Source organism: Balearica regulorum, chromosome W (assembly GCF_011004875.1).
Source record: "Balearica regulorum gibbericeps isolate bBalReg1 chromosome W, bBalReg1.pri, whole genome shotgun sequence".
Classification (NCBI taxonomy): domain Eukaryota; kingdom Metazoa; phylum Chordata; class Aves; order Gruiformes; family Gruidae; genus Balearica; species Balearica regulorum.
In genome coordinates, this window is record NC_046219.1 from 4,287,318 (window position 1) to 4,299,820 (window position 12,503).

Sequence of the window (12,503 nt, forward strand, 5' to 3'; positions counted from 1 at the left end):
TGGCAGTCTGGCTGGGATGGAGGAGTGAAAGGAGGAATGAAGTAAAATGCAGGAAAAAAAATACCTGCCCTTGCGTAGGGGAAATCCATCCCCTCCTTGGGGGGTCTTTGGGACTGACTCAGTTTTCCTCTCCTGCTGCTGTTGCCAGCTCCTCTCCGTCTGCCCAAGGAGGGCTGAAACTCCCTCAAAGTGGCACTTTCTAACAAGCGAATAGTGAGCCACAGGTGGTGGGCTCCTCCACAAAGGGTCATATTCCCAGGCAGGTGCCAAACCCTGCAAAATAATCTAAGGTACTGAAACCAGTTGTATACTCAGGCAAAAATGCAGCTATTAAGAGCACTGCATTTTTCCTCTAACAAATTTAATTTGGCATAGCAGTCTCTAGCAGCGAAATCCTGTGGCAAGGCTGCCCCCAGGCTCTCCCGTACCCTCATGAAAGGGAGGTTGGAGCTGGGAGCAGCTCGAAGCGGTTTTGCTGGTGGAGCAGCTCAAGGTGGGAGCAGTGGCTGTGCTGACACAGGCAGTGTGCGAGGGAGCAAGGCAAGGAAAATGGGTGAGAAGTCTCCGTAACACTCAGTCCTGATGCTAATGGATTTTGAAGGCAGTTGCAGATGTTTAATACAGGTTACCGTCCAGGCTGGAGGTTTGGAGCAGTGGAGGAGTGCAGTGGAGGCTTCATCAGCTCAGAGATCCATGTGGTCCCAGGAGTATCGCGTGGTCTGCAGCTGGTTTCTGGTTAAAGTTACTATTTGGCACCGTAAGATAAGATAAAATCTATTTTCTTGAGCTGGATGTTTGTGTGGATGAGTTCAGTGTCCCCCAAGGACTCACCATTGTGCCTGTGCCGAAGTTTAAATACGCTTTGCATGTACCAGTGGGTTTCTGCCCAGCGTGACTCCAATTTGGGCACTGTTGCCTTGATCATGGAGGCAGGGATGGGCAGAGGGAAAAGGATGGTGAAAAGACAATCTTGTGATCCAGAAGCTGAGCCCTGATCCATTCTGGTTTCCAGTCTGGGGAGAAAGAAAGCCCGGGGAAAAGGAAGAAGGTTGCAAGGGATGTCGGGGAGTGAGCACGGGGTCCTTCTCACTGCTGCCTGCCCCTCCTGTGCTCCCTTCCTCACCAGTTAGTTATTACCCAGCTCAGGAAGAGGCTCCTGGCTATTTGAGTGGGTTTGTTGTTGTTTTTTTTTTAAAGTCAGGTGCGTTTAGAGGCTTTTCCCAAGGGAGGGTAGCTCCCAAAGAAAACCCCTGTGTTTGCCTTGTTTAAGGCAGCGCTATGCGAACACAGAAAGTCACCGATTTAAGGAGCATCATCTTGTCAGAGACTGCAGGATCAGAGTAGGAGTCGTCTGTCTGTGTATGCTGCAGAATCACTCATTTCTAAGCAATTTTCCATCACTTTAATAACAGCCAGTGCAGTTGGAAAGAGCTGTCAGGAGGATGGCCAGGGCTGCAGCTTCATGGTAGGATGTAACTTTGCAAGATGCCATGGCATGAGCATCCTTCAATACTTCACAGGGGTGGGAGGCTGGAGGATCAGTGCAATAGAGCCCAGTAGGTCGCCACTGTGCAGAGAGACCTGGATATTGCTCCAGAGCGGACCCAAAAATAGACGTGCTGTGGTGAGCATCCAGCACCACAAATAGAATCATAGAACGGTTTGCGTTGGAAGGGACCTCAAAGATCATCTACTTCCAACCCCCCTGCTGCGGGCAGGGACACCCTCCACTAGACCATGTTGCCCAAAGCCTCATCCAACCTGGCCTTAAACACTTCCAGGGAGGGGGCCTCCACAACCTCTCTGGGCAACCTGTTACAGTAACTCACCACCCTCACAGTAAAGAATTTCTAACATCTAATCTAAATCGACCCTCCTTCAGCTTAAGCCCATTACCCCTTGTCCTGTCACTACACTCCCTGATAAACAGTCCCTCCCCATCTTTCCTGGAGGCCCCCTTCAGGTACTGGAAGGCCACAATTAGATCTCCCCGGAGCCTTCTCTTCTCCAGGCTGAACAATCCCAACTCTCTCAGCCTGTCCTCATAGGAGAGGTGCTCCAGCCCTCTGATCAGCTTCGTGGCCCTCCTCTGGGCTCTTTCCAACAGCTCCATGTCTCTCCTGTACTGGGGCCCCCAGAGCTGGATGCAGTACTCCAGGTGGGGTCTCACCAGAGCGGAGTAGAGGGGCAGAATCACCTCCCTCGACCTGCTGGTCACACCTCTTTTGATGCAGCCCAGGACACGGTTGGCTTTCTGGGCTGCAAACGCACACTGCCGGCTCATGTTGAGCTTCTCATCAATCAATACCCCCAAGTCCTTCTCCTCAGGGCTGCTTTCAATCCATTCCTCGCCCAGCCTATACTTGTGCTTGGGATTGCCCCGGCCCACGTGCAGGACCTTGCACTTGGCCTTGTTGAACTTCAGGCGGTTCACACGGGCCCACCTCTCCAGCCTGTCAAGGTCCCTCTGGATGGCATCCCTTCCCTCCAGTATGTCGACCACACCACACAGCTTGGTGTCGTCGGCAAACTTGCTGAGGGTGCACTCGATCCCACTGTCCATGTCGCCGACAAAGATGTTGAACAGTGCCGGTCCCAGTACCGACCCCTGAGGAACACCACTCGTCACCGTTCTCCACTTGGACATTGAGCCATTGACCACAACTCTTTGAGTGCGACCATCCAGCCAATTCCTTATCCACCGAGTGGTCCATCCATCGAATCCATGTCTCTCCAATTTAGAGACAAGGATGTCGTGCAGGACAGTGTCAAATGCCTTGCACAAGTCCAGGCAGATGATGTCAGTTGCCCTGCCCTTGTCCACGGATGCTGTAACCCCATCATAGAAGGCCACCAATTTTGTCAGGCATGATTTGCCCCTAGTGAAGCTGTGGTGGCTGTCACCAATCACCTCCTTATTTTCCACGTGCCTGAGCATAGTCTCCAGGAGGGTCTGCTCCATGATCTTGCCGGGCACAGAGGTGAGACTGACCGGCCTGTAGTTCCCTGGGTCTTCCTTTTTTTCCTTTTTTAAAAATGGGGGTTATGTTTCCCCTCTTCCAGTCGGGGGGAACTTCACTGGACTGCCAGGACTTCTCAAATATGATGGTGAGTGGCCTGGCCACTTCGTCCACCAGTTCCCTCAGGACTCGTGGATGCATCTCATCGGGTCCTTAGATATTCTCGAACCTGATCTTCTCCTACAGTGGGCGGTTCTTCATCCTCCCAGTCCCTGCCTTTGCCTTCTGTGACCTGGGCAGTGTGGCTAGAGCACTTGCTGATGAAGGCTGAGGCAAAAAATTCATTGAGTACCTCAGCTGCCTTCATACCCTGGGTAACCAGGTTGCCTATTTCATTCCAGAAGGGGTCCACGTTTTCCCTCATCCTCCTTTTATCACTAACATACCTATAGAAGCTTTTCGGGCTTTGGCTTTTCTGACCTGCTCCCTGGCTGCTTGGACAGTTTCTCTGTATTCCTCCCAGGCTACCTCCCCTTGCTTCCACCCTCTGTAGGCTTCCTTTTTTTGTTTGACTTTGCCCAGGAGCACCTTGTTCATCCATGGGGGCCTCTGGGTGTTTTTGCCTGACTTCCTCTTTGTTGGGATGTATTGCTCCTGAGCTTGGAGGAGGTGACCCTTGAATATTAGCCAGCTGTCTTGGGCCCCTCTTCCCTCCAGGGCTTTGTCCCATGGTATTCTACCAAGCAGGTCCCTGAAGAGGCCAGAGTCTGCTCTCCTGAAGTCCAGGGTAGTGAGCTTGCTGTGTGCCCTACTCGCTGCCATAAGGATCTTGATCTCCACCATTTTGTGGTCCCTGCAGCCAAGGCTGCCCTTGAGCTTGACATCCCCCTACCAGGCCCTCCTTATTGGTGAGAACAAGGTCCAGCATGGCACCTCTCCTCATGGGTTCCTCTATCACTTGGAGGAGAAAGTTATCATTGGTGCATTCCAGGAACTTCCTGGATTGCTTGTGCCCTGCTGTGTTGTCCCTCCAGCAGATGTCAGGGTGGTTGAAGTCCCCCATGAGGACCAGGGCTTGTGAGCGTGAGGCTGCTCCTATCTGCCTATAGAGGGCCTCATCTGCTCCATCTCCCTGGTCAGGTGGCTTGTAGCAGACCCCTGCTATGATGTCCCCTGTCCCTGTGCTCCCTTTAATCCTGACCCATAAGCTCTCAGTTGGCTCCTCATCCATCCCCAGGTGGAGCTCCATGCACTCCAGCTGGTCATTGACATAGAGGGTGACACCCCCTCCACATCTGCCCTGCCTGTCCTTCCTAAAAAACCTGTATCCTTCCATCCCAAATAATGTCAGTTATTTGTAAATTCTGGTGATGGGGAGGACTGTGTTTGCCAAACCCAGGTGACGCGTACTGCAAAGGCAGAGGTATGACAGGAGGGCTTGGATGGGGCTTGGGTCGGTCCTGCCTCAGATTTCCAGCTCTTCTCAGATGACTCAGAAAAATTAATTCCTTTCCATATTTCTCTTTCAACCTCCGCTTTCCTCAAGGGCTCATACAGATTTATAAGCTCCTTGGTCTGTGCTCTCGCAGAAAGCATCAGCAAGAGGGAGAGGACCGGAGCATCACTGTGTCTGAAGCTGCTGAGCCTCCACTCTGCTGCTGACTGACATTGAGTAGAACAGGGATCCTTACACCCCAAATTTTCATGTTAATGCAGAGCTGCCCAAAAGCAGATGAAATCCTGCTCCCTGGGTAATTAATTGCTGTAAAGCCCCAGTAGATCCAAACCTCTGAAGGCAGTGCAGAGCAACACCTCTACCTTAATGTTTTCTTGCAAGCCTTTGCGTCGAGGAAGGGTCATCTTAAGCACTTGGATTTTTTTCTCTTAGGATGTTTTGTATCTGGAATATGTTTAGACTGATGGCTGGGTTCTGCTAACACAAAAAATTGCAGGTTGTGTGTTGTTATTCATCTAAAAGGTCACAGCTCTTCTGACCCGATGTTTCTCAAATCCCAAACCATCCAGTTGAGTGTTAAAATGGCAAATAATAAATTTGGTAGATTGTAAGCAGTTTTGAACACAGTTTAGAAATATATATATCACCTAAATAATACCCCTTACTTGGCAATGTGTCTTGTTTACATGGCTTGCAGCAGGCAACCGATTAATTAGGATAATTTGGTGTGAAAGGGAGAGCTCTCCAACTCTGGGAGATGCCCTGGACCACGGTGGGGTGCTGACCTTCACCAGCTTTGAAGCAGAGCAGCTTCGCCTGCGTTTCTCCCACCATTTGGCCAGTGTTTGTTGCTCAAATCCCTTTCTCCGTGTGGTAAGAGTAGCACAGGGTCATCTGTTTGTTTGAAACTTCCCCATAACAAACAAGATGAATTTCAAGGTGCCAAGGTCATGTCCAGATCTGGATCTGCACCTTTGCAGGCTGCTTAGACCTGGCAGCTTAAATTTGAGCCCTGTCTCAGATAAACATGCTTCTAAGCTCCCTGGGTGCTCACGTACTTGCAAACATCTCTTTAGGTCACAGAATATCAGGTCTAGCAGAAGAGGAGCCTCAGGAGATGATCACCATCCAGCCACGCAGGCTCCTTTTGCTTCCTTCTTACTACTCTTTATCCCCAAGAGTTGCTAATCCTATTGTTTATCCCTCTAGAACATCTCCACATTAATCCCTTTTTCCTCAGTCGCTGCTGTTCATGGTCTGAACACTTTGCCGTGCAACTTGATGCCCAAATGGTGAGTGGAGGAGTGTTGGAGATGAAGACAAGGGGCAGTTCAGGCCTCCATGAGCTCCTTATCCTTGTGTGAAACAGTCAAAGCCAAGCATTTCCCTTTTCAGAAACCGCCGCCTCACTGAATGCAAGCATCTTACCTTCACCATCGGAGCACTCTGCAATGCCCCCTCTGTCTGCAGCCTTGTAGTCCTGCCTGCCCCACACCTCGCTGCCTTGCCCCCATGGTCTAACCCCTGCCTGCATTTCTTCAGAGGCTGCCTGGGTGTGTTTAGCTGTCCATCTATCCATCCATTCCCACTCTTATGCCCTAATAAATATCTTTGGCTCCAGATGAGAGTCCAGATGTGATCTGCCCCAAGCCTGGGAGGGGGGAAAGGGAGTGTAAAAGTGAGATGCTGTCCTCTCTTGAGTGCCCTTAGCTCGTGGTGGTCAGGAGGGATGGAAGAGCAGGGAGATAGCAAAGTCAAGCATTAAAAATTGGGATAAATACCAATGAATGTGTAGACTTAATAAATGTTTCAGAGGGCAACGCTAATTACTGAATTAATTGGTAGAAATTCCATGCTAAGGAGGGTGCAGCAGCCCTTTTAGGGGGAGATCTCGTGGTAAATAGTTTCCAGAACATCTTCAAACCTTTGAAGTCCTCCTTCTGTTTCATACTTGGTGATCAGACCCTCCTGGAGACTATGCTCAGGCACATGGAAAATAAGGAGGTGATTGGTGACAGCCAACACGGCTTCACTAGGGGCAAATCATGCCTGACAAACTTGGTGGCCTTCTATGATGGGGTTACAGCATTGGTGGATAAGGGAAGGGCAACTGACATCATCTACCAGGGCTTGTGCAAGGCATTTGACACTGTCCCGCATGACATCCTTGTCTCTAAATTGGAGAGACATGGATTCGATGGATGGACCACTCGGTGGATAAGGAATTGGCTGGATGGTTGCAGCCAAAGAGTTGTGGTCAACAGATCGATGTCCAAGCAGAGAACGGTGACGAGTGGCATTCCTCAGGGGTCGGTACTGGGACCGGCACTGTACAACATCTTTGTCGGCAACATGGACAGTGGGATTGAGTGCACCCTCAGCAAGTTTGCCGACAACACCAAGCTGTGTGGTGCGGTCGACACACTGGAGGGAAGGGATGCCGTCCAGAGGGACCTTGACAGGCTGGAGAGGTGGGCCCGTGTAAACCACATGAAGTTCAACAAGGCCAAGTGCCAGGGATGGCGCAATCCCAAGCACAAGTATAGGCTGGGCAAGGAATGGATTGAAAGCAGCCCTGAGGAGAAGGATTTGGGGGTATTGACTGATGAGAAGCTCAACATGAGCCGGCAGTGTGCGTTTGCAGCCCAGAAAGCCAACCGTGTCCTGGGCTGCATCAAAAGAGGTGTGACCAGCAGGTCGAGGGAGGTGATCCTGCCCCTCTACTCCCCTCTGGTGAGACCCCACCTGGAGTCCTGCGTCCAGCTCTGGGGGCCCCAGTACAGGAGAGACATGGAGCTGTTGGAAAGAGCCCAGAGGAGGGCCACGAAGCTGATCAGAGGGCTGGAGCACCTCTCCTATGAGGACAGGCTGAGAGAGTTGGGATTGTTCAGCCTGGAGAAGAGAAGGCTCCGGGGAGATCTAATTGTGGCCTTCCAGTACCTGAAGGGGGCCTCCAGGAAAGATGGGGAGGGACTGTTTATCAGGGAGTGTAGTGACAGGACAAGGGGTAATGGGTTTAAGCTGAAGGAGGGTCAATTTAGATTAGATGTTAGAAAGAAATTCTTCACTGTGAGAGTGGTGAGGCACTGGAACAGGTTGCCCAGAGAGGTTGTGAAGCCCCCATCCCTGGAAGTGTTCAAGGCCGGGTTGGATGAGGCTTTGGGCAACGTGGTGTAGTGGAAGGTGTCCCTGCCCGCAGCGGGGGGGTTGGAACTAGATGATCTTTGAGGTCCCTTCCAACCCAAACCATTCTATGATTCTATGATTCTATGATCAGTGCAAACATAATAGCTTCCAGTTCATCCAGTAAAATAATAAAATTCTCAGGTGGATCATCATGAGGAGATCTTCAAAGGAGATGAGGATGTGGAACGCTGCTCCGTACTCGACCTGGAGGGGACCACCCTCCACGTTCAACCCTCAGGCAACCTGTGGCCCCGTGCAGCCAGCGTCGAGCCTCCCCGCTGTGACTCTGACTCGGTTATTCTTCTCTGTCCTCTGCTGAAGTATGTAATAGCCTGAGGTCCTGAAATATATGCACTCTGTCATCTCAAAATGATGAGAACACACATCACGTTGCTGGAGCCATGCACAACAACAGTTTTATTATTTTATTTTGGAGCAATGTTCCTGCAAACCCAGCATCTTTCCCAGCATCTCCTAGAACTGTCCTACCTGCCTTTTAAAAAATAACCTTAAAAAAAAAATGCTGTGAAGAGGCACCAGCGTACTGCTGCACCAGGATTATTCCAAAAGCTTGGGGTTGTTGCTATTTTGAGTCCCCCCCTTGGCATTGCAGCTCTCTGCACCAGGAGACAACCTGGCTCCCACGGGTGCAGCAGCAGAAATCCTGTTCATGGCTGTGGATGGAGGCACAGATACGCAGACTGTGGCTGGATCCTGCTGTATTTCCACTTTGCAAGTATCATCTGGTCTGCATCTCTGTGGCTTTCTGAGTGTAGAAAGATGGATTTTGGTATGAAATATTTTTGGGAAAGGCTTTGGGCTGCGTTGTTAGGGGCTGCTTGGTTTGCAGTATTGTGTTGGGTTTGCGTGGCAAGGTTTTGGTAGCAGGGGGGCTACAGGGGTGGCTTCTGTGAGAAGCTGCTAGAAGCTTCCCCTGTGTCTGATAGGGCCAATGCCAGCCGGCTCCAAGACAGACCCGCCGCTGGCCAAGGCCAAGCCAATCAGCGCCTCTGTGATAACATTTAAGAAAGAGAAAAACAGCTAGAGAGAGCTTTTGCAGCCAGAGAGAGGAGTGAGAAGATGTGAGAACATCTGCAGACACCAAGGTCAGTGAAGAAGGAGGGGGAGGAGGTGCTCCAGGTGCCAGAGCAGAGATCCCCCTGCAGCCTGTGGTGAAGACCATGGTGAAGCAGGCTGTTCCCCTGCAGCCCATGGAGGAAGGATGAGGGGGTGTAGAGATTCCACCTGCAGCCCGTGGAGGACCCCACGCTGGAGCAGGTGGAGGCACCTGAAGGAGGCTGTGACCCTGTGGGAAGCCCACGCTGGAGCAGTTTGCTCCTGAAGGTCTGCACCCCATGGAAGAGACCCACGCTGGAGCAGTTCGTGAAGGACTGTAGCCTGTGGGAGAGACTCACATTGGAGCAGTTTGTGAATGACTTTCTCCCATGAGAGGGACTCCATGCTGGAGCAGGGGAACGATGAGAGGAGTCCTCCCCCTGAGGAGGAAGAAGCGGCAGAAACAACCTGTGATGAACTGACCGTAACCCCCATTCTCCGTCCCCCTGTGCTGCTGAGGGGGGCGGAGGTTGAAGCCGGGAGTGAAGTTGAGCCCAGGAAGATGGGAGGGGTGGGGGGAGGTGTTTTAAGAGTTGATTTTATTTCTCACTCCTCTACTCTGTTTTGCTTAGTAATAAATTAGATGAATTCCCTCTCTAAGTTCAGTCTGTTTTGCTCGTGACGATAATTAGTGAGTGATCTCTCCCTGTTCTTATCTCGACCCATAAGCTTTTTCTTTCATTGTACCTTTTCTTCCCTGTCTAATGAAGGAGGGGAGTGATAGAGCAGCTCTGGTGGGCACCTGGCCCCCAGCCAAGGTCAACCCACCACAAGTAGGTGGGATCCTGAATTTCGGCATCCGCCTCTAGGAGATGTGCCCTGGGTCCCTCCAGCTCCAAGGAGGAGCTCTGGGCTTGGGCGACGGTTGTTTCGGAGCACTGGCAGGTCTTGTGCTCCCCATGTGCTGCTGTGCCGTGCCATCTTCCCTCGGCATGCTCGGGATGCAGGCGGTCCAGTCGTGCCGTGACCACTGTGACACTGAGATGCAACAGCACCCACCCAAAATTGTTTCTCCTTCTGGTGTTACAAACAACGCACAAAATCTGTGTTGTGTAAAGATTAGAAAAAGCATTTTTCTTTGCTTTTCACTTTCCTTGCTGTGCTGTTTGATACGACTTGATGCTTATCCTACCTGTAGTGAATTCATCACCTGTATAGATTGCCTGAGCTGTTCCTGCACATGTCGCAGGAGCAGAAGAGAAGAAGGAAAATGATACTTGAAAATTGCAAAAAAAATAGCAAGGGAGGGCTTGAGAGCAAGCCTTGGACTTGAAACTATTTCTGGTTTTGAATTAACTCCATTATATTGGATTTTAAAGAGATTTCAGTGGTTCTTCAGTTCAGAAAGGGCTGTGCCAAATCTACAGAATATTGTCATGAAGATGTATGTTCCATCTTAATTAGAAGTAATTAATATGCTTCTGCTCTTGGTCTTTCTGTCTGGTTGAATCTACATAAATGGTGAAATTCTTATGCTAAAGCCCATGCCTTGCATTGGTGATGGCTGGAAGTGCTTGGGCTCTCCATCCTGGCACAGCTGCTGCCCTCGTGTAAGTCTTGGCACCATGGGTAAGAGCTGAGCCCGTACCTAACCCTGGTTTAGGCAGATCCTTACCCAAGCATCCTGTTGCTGTGCCAGCGACTGCGTGATCCCGGCTCCGAAAGCTGTGGTGATATTTCTCCATAAGACTTGAAAGTCCACAGGACTGTAGTTGCTTCCTTCAGGTATTAGGGCAGGAGCTTATCTTATGTATTTTATAAAAATAAAGATCTAGCCCATGTTTTTAGCCACCGTGGAGGCAGAGCAGACATAGGTGTTGGGTCCGTATAAGCTGCTCAGGACTGCTCCTGCAGGAGGACCTTGGGCCAGGTCAGAACAGTCTTGATTTTCAAACCTCCCATCAGCCCTTCATAGTATTTTGGAAATTGGAACAAAAGCCTGCATTGGGGGAAGAGGACCGTTATAAACCTCATGTGCTTGCATTTAGGCTGAGAAATGTATCCTGTAACATCCTAGGAGATGTTATATGGCATAACTGCATCTGCAATGGAAAACAGTTTATGAAACTATATCAGTTAGGATGGAGTTTTTCACTGAGTTTTTGCGTGAACTGTATTCATGCTGTCGTTGCATTTTGATACTCTCCAAATACTTGATGGCATTTAAATGCAGTTCAACTTTATAATTTCATTTTATTTTGTCTTTTCTACTGTGTTTCAATCTACCTCATTCTGTTAATGCATTATATTTAATATAGAAAATACCACTTATGAATATTCCAACATTATCCTGATGAAATAACCATGGTCAACCCCAGCGTGGCACCCACGCATCTGGAGCTTGGCCAGCGGGCGAAGCCGGGGGCACCTGGACATCCCTTATGATGTCAGCGTTATTTACAGGCTTGAACACATCCCCTTGATTTCAGCGGGAGCTGCTGAGCACTTGGCACTTGTGTTAAATCTCCTGGGTGGGAGATTAACTTGTGTTAAATCTCCCTTGCAGGGCTGTGTTATCTGCTCGGTGATGCTTTAAGACATCTGCTGGTCCAGGAGGCTAGTCCACGGGGTAGTGATGTTCCTTCCTAAATCTGTTGTTCTGCCCATCCCCTTGTTCTCTTTATTACGAGATCCCATGTCTCACCCCTGGGAGATGACGTGTGAGCTCGTCCGCAGTTCCCAGAACATGCCCCAAACTGAAGCGAGGTTCGCTGCAGCAGCATCCCGAGGATGCTGGCAGGGTGAACTTGCCTGGCTTCTGTGCGAGGCTGGATCCTGCTGAGCACATCCTCTGGACACTGCCCACTTGGGAGCCCTGTGTGCTCCCCGTGCCACCTCTTGCTCCTGTCTTGCATGTCCCCCAGTGCTTGCTGTGAGTTTGTGCCCAGCCAGGGCTGACCCACGGGTGGCTGCTCTTGCGTGGGCTCCCCGGGGAGCTCCTGCCCTTCAAAAATTCAATTTCAGCACCAGTGCTGGGAGATGGACCCATGGGAATTCAACACTACATAGCTCGCTGTTACCAGCGGTTTAGGTAGCCATAGAGGGACTATAAATATAGGCTTAACTAGAGATGGAATCAGCAAAACATTGCAAACTGGTAATGTTTGGAAATGCAAGTGCTGTGCTTGTGGGTACTGAGCTGGCAAAGGCTTCCTTCACACACTGGTGGGTGATAGCTGGGTCCCAGCAAAGCACTTAAATAATGTGCTTAACTTCCAAAATGTCCCAGATGTGAAATTGGGATTTATATAATCCATCTAAGTCCTCTAACAGTGATCTGAAATAACTTTTACAGGTATGATCTGCAAATGTGTGCTACTAAAGCCATCTGTCCTTTGCAGAAGATGCTTCAATACCATGGTGACAAACAGCAAATAAGTTTTTGGGGAGCAGCAAGTGCTTTGCCTCCTGGAGCACTGAAGCAGTGGTATATGTCTCACCTCTTTGCAAGATATACAACCTCAGCCTGCTGTAGATGCAGCACAAGCATGGTGGGCAGGTTTCTCTGCAGGATCTGATGGTGGGGCCACGGTGGGCAGAGAGGGCTGATCGGGGAGGAGCTCTTTTGCAAGGTTGCTGACGTCTCTGTCTCTGCTTTTTAAGGGTTACCTTTCTGAAGGCTTAGTAACAAAATGGTATCGCTCCCCATACCTCCTCCTCTCGCCAAATAACTACACCAAAGCCATCGATATGTGGGCAGCTGGTTGCATCCTGGCCGAGATGCTGATGGGAAGGATGCTCTTCGCTGGTAGGTTTCTGGCTCCTGTTGATGAATATTTTTTTTT

General features: G+C 50.3%; 1 protein-coding gene and 1 long non-coding RNA gene across 2 annotated transcripts in view; one reads left to right on the forward strand and one right to left on the reverse strand.

The window, feature by feature from the left end:
* LOC142599264 (uncharacterized) overlaps positions 1 to 12,503 on the reverse strand; it is a 59,278-nt gene that overhangs the window by 33,190 nt on the left and 13,585 nt on the right. The window lies entirely within an intron of this gene.
* The window catches only part of MAPK4 (mitogen-activated protein kinase 4), a 51,781-nt gene that overhangs the window by 23,398 nt on the left and 15,880 nt on the right, over positions 1 to 12,503 (forward strand). Inside the window, exon 3 of the mRNA XM_075738992.1 lies at positions 12,322 to 12,466. Coding sequence (XP_075595107.1) covers positions 12,322 to 12,466 — 145 coding nt within the window. The remainder of the gene's footprint in view (positions 1 to 12,321; positions 12,467 to 12,503) is intronic.